At 36.3% G+C, this 10,178-nt stretch overlaps 1 protein-coding gene across 1 annotated transcript; it reads right to left on the bottom strand.

The window, feature by feature from the left end:
- Positions 1–1,225: 1,225 nt before the first annotated feature.
- On the bottom strand, positions 1,226–4,009 carry LOC136063196 (G-type lectin S-receptor-like serine/threonine-protein kinase SD2-5). Its single transcript, XM_065763216.1, is given in 2 exon segments — positions 1,226–2,089; positions 2,091–4,009. Coding segments are annotated over 2 exon segments (2,514 nt in total). The 5' UTR covers positions 3,939–4,009; the 3' UTR covers positions 1,226–1,423.
- Between the last annotated feature and the right edge of the window lie 6,169 nt (positions 4,010–10,178).

The raw sequence follows: 10,178 nt of genomic DNA, 5'->3' as shown, positions 1-10,178 counted from the left end.
CCCAACCCACATGGGTCGGGTTGGACAAATTTATTATTATTATTATTATTAAATTGAGTAGAAAAAAATATAAATATAAATATATTAAAAAAACCCAAAGATTAGTATTAATGTAACTTCTTAAAGGCAAACAACACTTATTTTAAATATATATATATATATATATTAAATATATGGGTAGGTCGGGTTGGGTTTGGAATTTTATGACCCAAACCCAACCCAACCCGCTATCAAAAAAAATTTTGTAACTCAATCCAACCCATCAAGCCCTAAAAACCGACCCAACCCGACAGGTTAAGTTGGGTCGGGTCGATTTTAGCGGGTTGGTGGGTTGGCTGCACACCCCTACTCTTATTGGCTAGGACTACAAGGTCAGACTACAGCATGCTAACCTTGTAGTCCTAGCCAATAAGAGCATGCCAACACATATCAATTTGCTTACATCAGCTAAACTGCCAGCTCAAGGAGAAATTATAAGGTCCACATGGTGAACAAGTGACATGGTCCACCATTTTACTAAAAGACTCACACCTATTTAAAATTGCTGAATTAGAAATTTTTTTTAAACAAAAACTGATTCCTGACTCAGCAATTTTAAACAAGTGGGAGTCTTTTAATAGAATGGTAGATAAGTGACATGGTCTACCAGAGGACTGTATAATCTCCCCAGCTTAGGGTGCTCTATTAACGTCTGTTAATGTTTGGAAACCAAATTCAAATTTTGCAGATGTAAACAAATTTTTAGGGAGTTTCACTTTTTATTTTAAAACAGGGGCGCTCCTTCACCTCTCCTCTCAGACTCTCACATACAATTCCTCTCTTATAGTCTGGGACTAGGCAATAATTTCTCCACTAAATGAGGAGTCCTTTTTCAATTGGACGTGTTTCATTATACATGTCAAAAATGAAAGTTTAACTAGTAGAATCCAAGAAATGAAAGCTTAACTAGTAACTACATTAGACCCAAGATTTGTTTGCCAAAAATAAACTTGCCAGGAGAAAATTTGTTTTGCTGCCAAATGCTTCAGGAAAGTAGAATACCTGTAACAACAAGAGGTCAAAATCCTCCTGATCTGTTCCTTTGGTTAATAAGCATTTCATTAATCATAGTTCCAACCATTCTCATGTGATTCAGCAAAAAACCATTCTCATGTGATTTAAACCAGGAGAGTTTGAACTAGAAACAGGGAAAACAAATTATAATTATAACCCATAAAATCTCAGCAAGACTGCGACTTCATTACAAACTTAACAAAACAATACTATGTATTAACAAAAAATCTACAACTCAAAATTAAATTTCAGTGTAACCTATAGAATAAACACGTGTACATCATTGCGACAATAGTAAATGACATGAGAGACATGGGTTGAAAGCTCCCCTTAAAAGGATGAAAATTACTTCATTTGGTACAGTGACAGGTCATCTTGGTCCTGATAGAATTGAAGGCAATACTTGAGTAGTAGTAGCAACATGCACTTCGTGGTTATGAACTCCCGCTCTTGTGTTTGGTAAAGGTGGATTCAAGAAGAAATAATCTAGGTTTGATTCAACATTCACAACACCCTCCAAGACCTTAACCACAATGGACATAGAAGGCCTCTTTGTGAAATCATTTTGCAAACACCATGCTGCAACCCTCATCATATTCACAACTTCTTCTCCATGTAAACACATATCTTCATTGTACTTATCAACCAGATCCAATAATTGGTCCTCTTCAATCTTTTTCATGAAAATAGGAAGTAGATGCATTGCTTCTTCTGGTTGAGAGCGGTCAAAATTTCTTCTTCCACATAATATCTCTAAGAGTACTACACCAAAGCTATACACATCTACTTTTTCTGTAATCACTGAACTCAACCATTCTGGAGCCATATAGCCAGGAGTCCCTCTCATAGTTGTCACAACTTGGCTCTGTTCACGATCAACTAGTTTGGACAACCCAAAATCTGAGACTTTTGCATCGAAATTCTCATCTAAAAGGATGTTTTGGGGTTTGATATCCAAATGAACTATCTTATGCCTGCATTCATCATGTAAATAAGTTAGTCCTCTTGCTATGTCAATGATGATCTTCTTTCTATATATGTTGCCAATCAAGCAACATCTTCGGATTTCTGTAAAATATCCATTTATCTAAAGACCCATTATACATGTATTCATAAATAAGAAGTAGTCCATGTGATTTCTCAGCACAAAATCCAATCAGTCTTACTAAGTTGAAATGATGAATGCTACCAATTGTCTCAACTTCTGCTAAAAACGATTTCTTGATTTGACTTAAACCATTAAAACGCTTCACTGCAACTTTAGTACCATCAGCTAAAGTCCCTTCAAAAACTGTGCCAAATCCCCCTCCACCAAGCTCCGTACTAAACTCTTTTGTTGCTGTTTGCAAATCATGATAAGAGTATCTTGTGGGCATTCCTGGTACCTGATCTAAATAATACTCCTCTGCTTCATCTGAACTTTTCTTTTTCCGAAAAACAAAAAATACAATTAAAAGAAACGGTACAAATGCAAAGCTGGAGACCAATATTATTTCAAGCCAGTGTTTTTTCTGCCGAGGAATAACTTTCTTAACTTTCTGCCGAGGAATAACTTTCTGCACCTTGATGTATACCCTGAGGTAATTTTCTTGTCCTGCATCAGTGGACATCAGGGAAAAAATTTGGGATTGAAAATAGCAATTCCCCATATGATTGCTCGAACTATAAAAAACAGCTTTGCAGGAACAGTCTTTTAAGCAAGCCTGTTTGCAACTCTCTAAATTTATATGTTGGTGGTCTGGATTTATCTTGGGGGGATATTTTGTTATGGGAAAGTATGTGATATTCTCGAGCTCTGAAAGAACATGATATTTGGAATCTTCACAAGACAAGGGAGTAATGAGGGAGCATCCATTGTTAGGCAGCTTGTCATTGGTTTGCCGAAAATAGCTTGTTCCATTAATGGGTGGAGGACAACTACACTGGGCATTTGTACAAATACCATAATTGCCGCAAACTGTAGGGTAATCGCAGACAACAATATGTCGTGTGAGAAAATCATACACATCATTCCCCATTCCATACGCTCGCAAGTGTCCGTCAGGCTCAAGTCTCATGTACTGCGCTGAGAAGTCTGAAGGAACAAAAAGGTCGAAAATCAGACCTCGAGAGAAGAGAGTTAAATTTTTACTTTTAAGTTGCACATAACTGGAATTGCCTTTGATTGTGAATCCAAAAATAAGAAAGTTATTATATCCAGAAAAATAGCGTTGGGGAGGATTAGAATTGATATAAGCGAACAACCCTTCACCAGTGAGAGAGAGTGAATACAATCCTCCTTGACTTATGAGTTGCTGCCCTGCCATCAACTTTTGCTCGAGCACCAGCGTGTCGGTTGGGTGATCAAAAGACTGCCAGATTATTGTTGCATTGTTGTGATCCAAGAGCATGAGGTTGCAGTTATCGGTTAAGCTTAGGCCAGCCACAGATTTGCTGCTGGTGTTTGTCGACCACACCGTAGTTCCATTAGCATCTGTGAACACCAAACCTCTTTCTGAAGTGAGCTTCAAACTCGCATTAACGCTTACAGGATTCTTTGGGTTAGCAGCCCATACTACTGTTGGACCTTCAGATTTTGAAATATTGCCATCTTCGAGAAGAATTCTGAAAATGGCAAAGAGAGAACCGTCACAAGTCTGATTACAGAAGAAACCACAATGACAAGCATGTCCGTAGGAATAAGATTCACTGGCAAGTATGACACTCACAAACGATCCATCATCAAATTTCACAGAATCGGGAGTAGAAAAACTGTTGGTCACTGAAGTAGAAGTGTTTGCACTCCAATAACTGCCAGGCAGGGATTTGACTAAGATGGGAAAAGGTTTTAGAAAAAGAGCAAGATAAAGAAGAACAACACAGCAACCCCAGCTTACACCACCCATTGTCTGTGTGTGCTACAGTGCTAGAAGAAATTAAGAAAGGAAAGTAGACACTGGACAAGGAAAGAAAGAGTGATAGAATTGAAATGAACAGCAGAAAGAATGAATAGGCAGCAGAAAGAATGATGGAATCATGTAATTTAGTTTATTGTTCCCCGGTTGAGTGGTTGACCTTCCAAGTCCACAAGTAGTGTGGTCCAGCTCACGGAATAGCTCTTTGGCCCGTTGCTCATAGCACTGGCATCAGATATACTAAATGCTAAATTTTTAGCATTTAGTACGCTAAACACATAAAATTACCTATTTAAGATGCGTTAAATACTAAATATTTGCTTTTATTATTACTTTTTACTTGTGTGTAATATGGGCATATACACAAGTATAATTGAAAACAATCACAATGACACAGTTTAAATTATACATAGTATTAGCTTACATATTTTTTAAACAATACATTTTTAAAATATAAAATGGTTTTTCATTTTTAAAATATTTAATTGAATTTAGACTTCTCAATTTTTTCTTTCAATAATTCATTTGCCACAAAAATTTTAAAATTAGATGAACACGTGGCGCAAAATTATGCTTCAATTGAAATCCAATTTGTAATCTAATTGAATTTGGACTCTTCGATTTTTATATTTAATAATTCACTTGTCACAAAAATTAAAAATTAGACGAGACACATGGTGCAAAATTGAGAATCCAATTAAAAACTAATTGAATTTTTTTTGAACTTTGACTTTTAATATATATATAGATTCAAACTTTCTCTTTCTTCCGTACAAAATATATTTCTTAATTAAAAAGAATAGGAAAGAGTATTTAAATAAAGTGGTAAAAGAATAGAATATATAAGTAAGGTGTATTGTAAAGTGGTGTATTAAATAAAACAATATTGGGTAAACTATGTATTTAGTCCCTATCCTTTACACCATATTTCAATTTGGTCCATAACTTTTCAATTGTATCAATTTGGTCAACAACCTTTAAAGAAATAATTTTGGGTAAACTACGTATTTGGTCCTTATCCTTTACACCATGTTTCAATTTGGTCCATAATCTTTCAATTGTGTTTGTGGGGTGTTCGATGACCAAAAAAGATTGAATGCGAAGTATCACACATGATCCCACCCATAAAAGCGTATCTGACTCGAGGACTTCATCTACCCGAGAAGGGATGGAGATGCGAGGTAGCGTTCAATAAGAACCCGATTGAAAGGGATAGAACTTGGAGAAGGGGTCGGGACAGGGGGAGGAAGCTTCATGAAAGGGTATACCTTCCCCCTCCGCATTGAATGCTCTGCAACAACCTTATCAACTGCTTTAATAAAGAAATGACCTCTGAATAGTAGTTTCACAGCTAGCAACCCTTTACTACATTCAGCAGCACTCTGATGGGACAAGTATCCTAAGAAAAGCCCTTAGACATACAAGTGGAGGGCTAGGATTCAAGGAAGGAGGGTATATAAGGGGGAGAAAACCTCTCAGTAGGGGGATATTTTTTAGGGAAAAAAAAAAGGAGGAGAAAAACCAGAAAGTGAACAGTGCATTGCTTGGTGTAAAACTTGTATCAACCATATATAAGAACTCCACCTCGGAACTGACCGAGGAGATCTTTATTCTCAATAACTGTGATTTGTTTTCCTTTGTTAGGGCTCCTCGACCTTAGTCCTGAACTTAACTTAAAACTATATTAGGACTGTCTTCCCACCCTTTATGTAATAATCTTCTATTATTTAGGCTTGGTTTGAAGTACAAGGCACTACTGTTCTAAGTGGGCTTAGGCTATCAAATTCTTAGTTCCTACAGTGTCAATAAACTTTTTTTTTTTTTATTTGGGCATTAGCCACGTTAGCAATTTCTATCCAATAGATAATGGTATGGACTAAATTGACACTACACTAAAAAGTTAGAGACTAAATTGACACAATTAAAATATTATAGACCAAATTGAAATATGGTATAAAGGATAAGGACCAAATACATAGTTTACCCTAAAATAAATAAAGTAACATTTTTATTTAAAGTGATGTATTAAAAAAATAGAATATGTCAAAAAATATACTCCCTCCGTCCCAATTTTTTTGTTCTGTTTGAAAAGTCAAACTTTTTAAGGGAACATCATTTATTGTTTTGTCTACTTTTAAAAAATGTATAAGTTTCCAAAACTATCCTTAAAAAAATTTATTAAAAAATTGAATTAGTAAATTAATAGGGGTATAATAGGAACATTAGTAAATTAATGACTTTTATTTTTAGAAACAGGACAATATTTTGGGACATTTCAAAATTGAATAGAGGACAAAAAAAATGGGACTGAGGGAGTATTTTTTTTTTTCTTTCGTAGAATGACAAAGTTTAGTTACAAAATTAGTTGTACCCTAAGATTATAGCTTTACTCAATATCTTTTTATTGACGGTAAATTTTTGAAAAATCTACCAATAAACTACATTTTCTTCTTATTCTCCATGCTTGCAAAATTTTTAAGAAATTAAATGTAAGATCACAATTTGTAGCCCAAGCCCAAAAGGTATGGGATATGAGCCCAGTATAATGAATTTGTAGAGAGTAGGTGAAAGAGCTGGGCTTTTTTACGAATGGGACAACGGCTAGTAAGGATTTGAACGATGAACAAGCACGAAAACACACTTAACACTAAGTGAAATGAACGTCCGAGGAGATTAATTATGAATTGGATTAATATTTTTGGAAACTAACACGGTTTTTAGTGCTACAGTAATTCTTTTCTTCTCTTTTCTCCCTCTGTTTTTCTGATCCCCACTCTTATGGGAGGTCTTTTACATTATATAGTTCCTTTCAGGCCATTTTGACTGTACGCTTGTTAACCATCTAAGTCTTTACTTGAGTACATGTCCCATCAAATATTTTTTTTGGTTCTCTATAAGTGGTGGTAGCTGAGACTGCACTGTTCAAGGGTCTTCTCTGCATAAATGCAGCTAGAAAAGTTGCTGCAGTACATTTAATGCGGTGGTAGCAGCTTTCCTTTTAGATATTTTTGCGTTCTTATCACCTTTGTATATGCTTGAGGTTCATCCTGATCGTTGGAACTAACTAGAAGGTCATCTGAATTACCCAAATGTGTGCTTGACCGATGTTTAATATATCTGAGAAGAAGGTACTTCTCGGACTATACCCCTCTATTCTTTTCTTGCATGATTTTCAACTTTGGGGCCTCTCCTAATCGTTTGTTCCTCTTCGGACATATCCACATCTTCGAATAGGGCCCCAGGCTCAGTACCCAAGTTTGGGTTCTTACCCCCACATTAAAGATTAATAATTATGTTATCAATAAAATGTTGAAATTGCAAGTTTTTATACTTTAAAATTATGCATAAAATATGAGCTCATAAATCATATAGTAAATAATATCTTATTAGCACAAAATTTGATATATGTATTAAGAATATAAATAACGTGCAATTCAATGATTAAATTTTCAAAATATATAATAATGTTAATATTTAAAAAATATATATATAATTTTAAGCTATAATCAATTTTATAAGATTTCCCGAGGTTATATTGGGACACTTGGTGGATTATCCGTGCTTATGACCTTGAATAAGACTTTTGGAGGGTGTGCTATAAACTCTACGGGAGTGACCCGTAGAGCTCCTATTTGCTCCCTAAGTAGATGGGCCCGGCCCATTCAACTCCATGGGATCTTCTAGGCATTTGGGCCTTAGCCTTGGGTGTAAGTTCCTCCATCCCCCCCCCCCCCCACAATAGCCCCCCACGATCTCTACATCACTAATGCTGAGGCGAATATCGTGGCTCGAGATAAACGGGGGGTAATCATTAACTGTCATTTATGGGAAGTGGCGGCGTTAGGCAATAAATGTTTCGAACGTGTCCTGGTTTTTCGCCTCACGATTAATGGCACACGTTACTAATGAACGATCAGATTGGGGTTTTGGAAAACAGAAAAAGGGCGGGAAACCAAGGGTCATTCCTGCCTTTTCCCACTCCTTCCCCCTCTATATATAAGGAGGAACCCAGACTGGCTTTCGGGTTCCTTTTTCTCACTTTCCTTTCACTTCTCTAAAAAAATTTCTCTTCCTTGCTAAGAATCTCTTCGGCAATCCTCAAGCGACTTCTGGTGTGCCATCTCTGTTTTTCTTGTTTTTAAGTCCCTCGTTTTCCTTTTTCCCTTTTCTTTTTTTCTTTTTTCCAATCAAACCTTAGTAGACTAAAGATAATGGGAAAGTTTAAATCTATGGCTGATACACCTGAAAGATTGGCTGAGTTTAAAAGGGCATATAACATCCTTGAAGATGTAGAGGTGAGGTATTGCCCTGAGTCCGAGGTAATACTCTCAAGGGGGGGAAGAGAGGGTAGTAATCCCTTTGGCAGCCTTCATAGAGGGTGGGGTTAAGATCCCCATAAGTGCGTTGCTCACTAATTTTCTAAGGCATTTTAAAGTCTGCCCGGACCAATGTATTCCCAATGTATTTAGAGTAGCCGATAGTGTAAATGAACTTAATAAAAGACTCGGCCTAAAATTAACCGAGCATGATATCAATTATATATATAGTTTCCAAGATAGTAAAACCTTAGGGTTTTACTTCAAAATTTGGCACGGGGAGGTGAGACTCATATTGGGCCTCCCGGATTTTGACAAAGACACATAAGGAGATTATTTGGTCATCTTGGAGAATTGGTACCCTAGCGGAATTCGTTGCCCTACAATCGCGGGTAGAGCAAGTGGGTAGACTTTATAGGAGTTTCAATTATTTACTTGTTTTTATTGTATCCAACGATTAAATTTTCAAAATACGTATTATTGTTAATATTTTTTTAAAAAAAATTGTAGTTTTAAACTACAATAAATTTTGTAACTAAATTTTATCTTTTTTTAATGCCTAGCTCTAAAATCAAAATCAAGGCAACATTTTTTTTTTCTCACATCACTTATTTCGAATTCCTCAAGAGTCCCGCAAAAAGATATGCTTATAAGAGATGTACTTTTTTTATTAAAAAAAAAAATCAAAGGTAATATTACTGTTTGTGGCCCCACGTGTGTCATTTATTGGGTCTTATTATTATTATTATTATTATATTTTTTCTATCAAAAGTGATATTATTGTTTTATGTGTCCCATGTGTGTTTANCTCCCCCCCCCCCCCCACAATAGCCCCCCACGATCTCTACATCACTAATGCTGAGGCGAATATCGTGGCTCGAGATAAACGGGGGGTAATCATTAACTGTCATTTATGGGAAGTGGCGGCGTTAGGCAATAAATGTTTCGAACGTGTCCTGGTTTTTCGCCTCACGATTAATGGCACACGTTACTAATGAACGATCAGATTGGGGTTTTGGAAAACAGAAAAAGGGCGGGAAACCAAGGGTCATTCCTGCCTTTTCCCACTCCTTCCCCCTCTATATATAAGGAGGAACCCAGACTGGCTTTCGGGTTCCTTTTTCTCACTTTCCTTTCACTTCTCTAAAAAAATTTCTCTTCCTTGCTAAGAATCTCTTCGGCAATCCTCAAGCGACTTCTGGTGTGCCATCTCTGTTTTTCTTGTTTTTAAGTCCCTCGTTTTCCTTTTTCCCTTTTCTTTTTTTCTTTTTTCCAATCAAACCTTAGTAGACTAAAGATAATGGGAAAGTTTAAATCTATGGCTGATACACCTGAAAGATTGGCTGAGTTTAAAAGGGCATATAACATCCTTGAAGATGTAGAGGTGAGGTATTGCCCTGAGTCCGAGGTAATACTCTCAAGGGGGGGAAGAGAGGGTAGTAATCCCTTTGGCAGCCTTCATAGAGGGTGGGGTTAAGATCCCCATAAGTGCGTTGCTCACTAATTTTCTAAGGCATTTTAAAGTCTGCCCGGACCAATGTATTCCCAATGTATTTAGAGTAGCCGATAGTGTAAATGAACTTAATAAAAGACTCGGCCTAAAATTAACCGAGCATGATATCAATTATATATATAGTTTCCAAGATAGTAAAACCTTAGGGTTTTACTTCAAAATTTGGCACGGGGAGGTGAGACTCATATTGGGCCTCCCGGATTTTGACAAAGACACATAAGGAGATTATTTGGTCATCTTGGAGAATTGGTACCCTAGCGGAATTCGTTGCCCTACAATCGCGGGTAGAGCAAGTGGGTAGACTTTATAGGAGTTTCAATTATTTACTTGTTTTTATTGTATCCAACGATTAAATTTTCAAAATACGTATTATTGTTAATATTTTTTTAAAAAAAATTGTAG

The sequence above is a fragment of the Quercus suber genome, unplaced genomic scaffold (genome assembly GCF_002906115.3).
Source record: "Quercus suber isolate HL8 unplaced genomic scaffold, Cork oak 2.0 scaffold_497, whole genome shotgun sequence".
NCBI classification, from domain to species: domain Eukaryota; kingdom Viridiplantae; phylum Streptophyta; class Magnoliopsida; order Fagales; family Fagaceae; genus Quercus; species Quercus suber.
The sequence above is the reverse complement of the archived record's forward strand: the minus strand, read 5'-3'. Positions and strand labels throughout refer to the sequence as shown.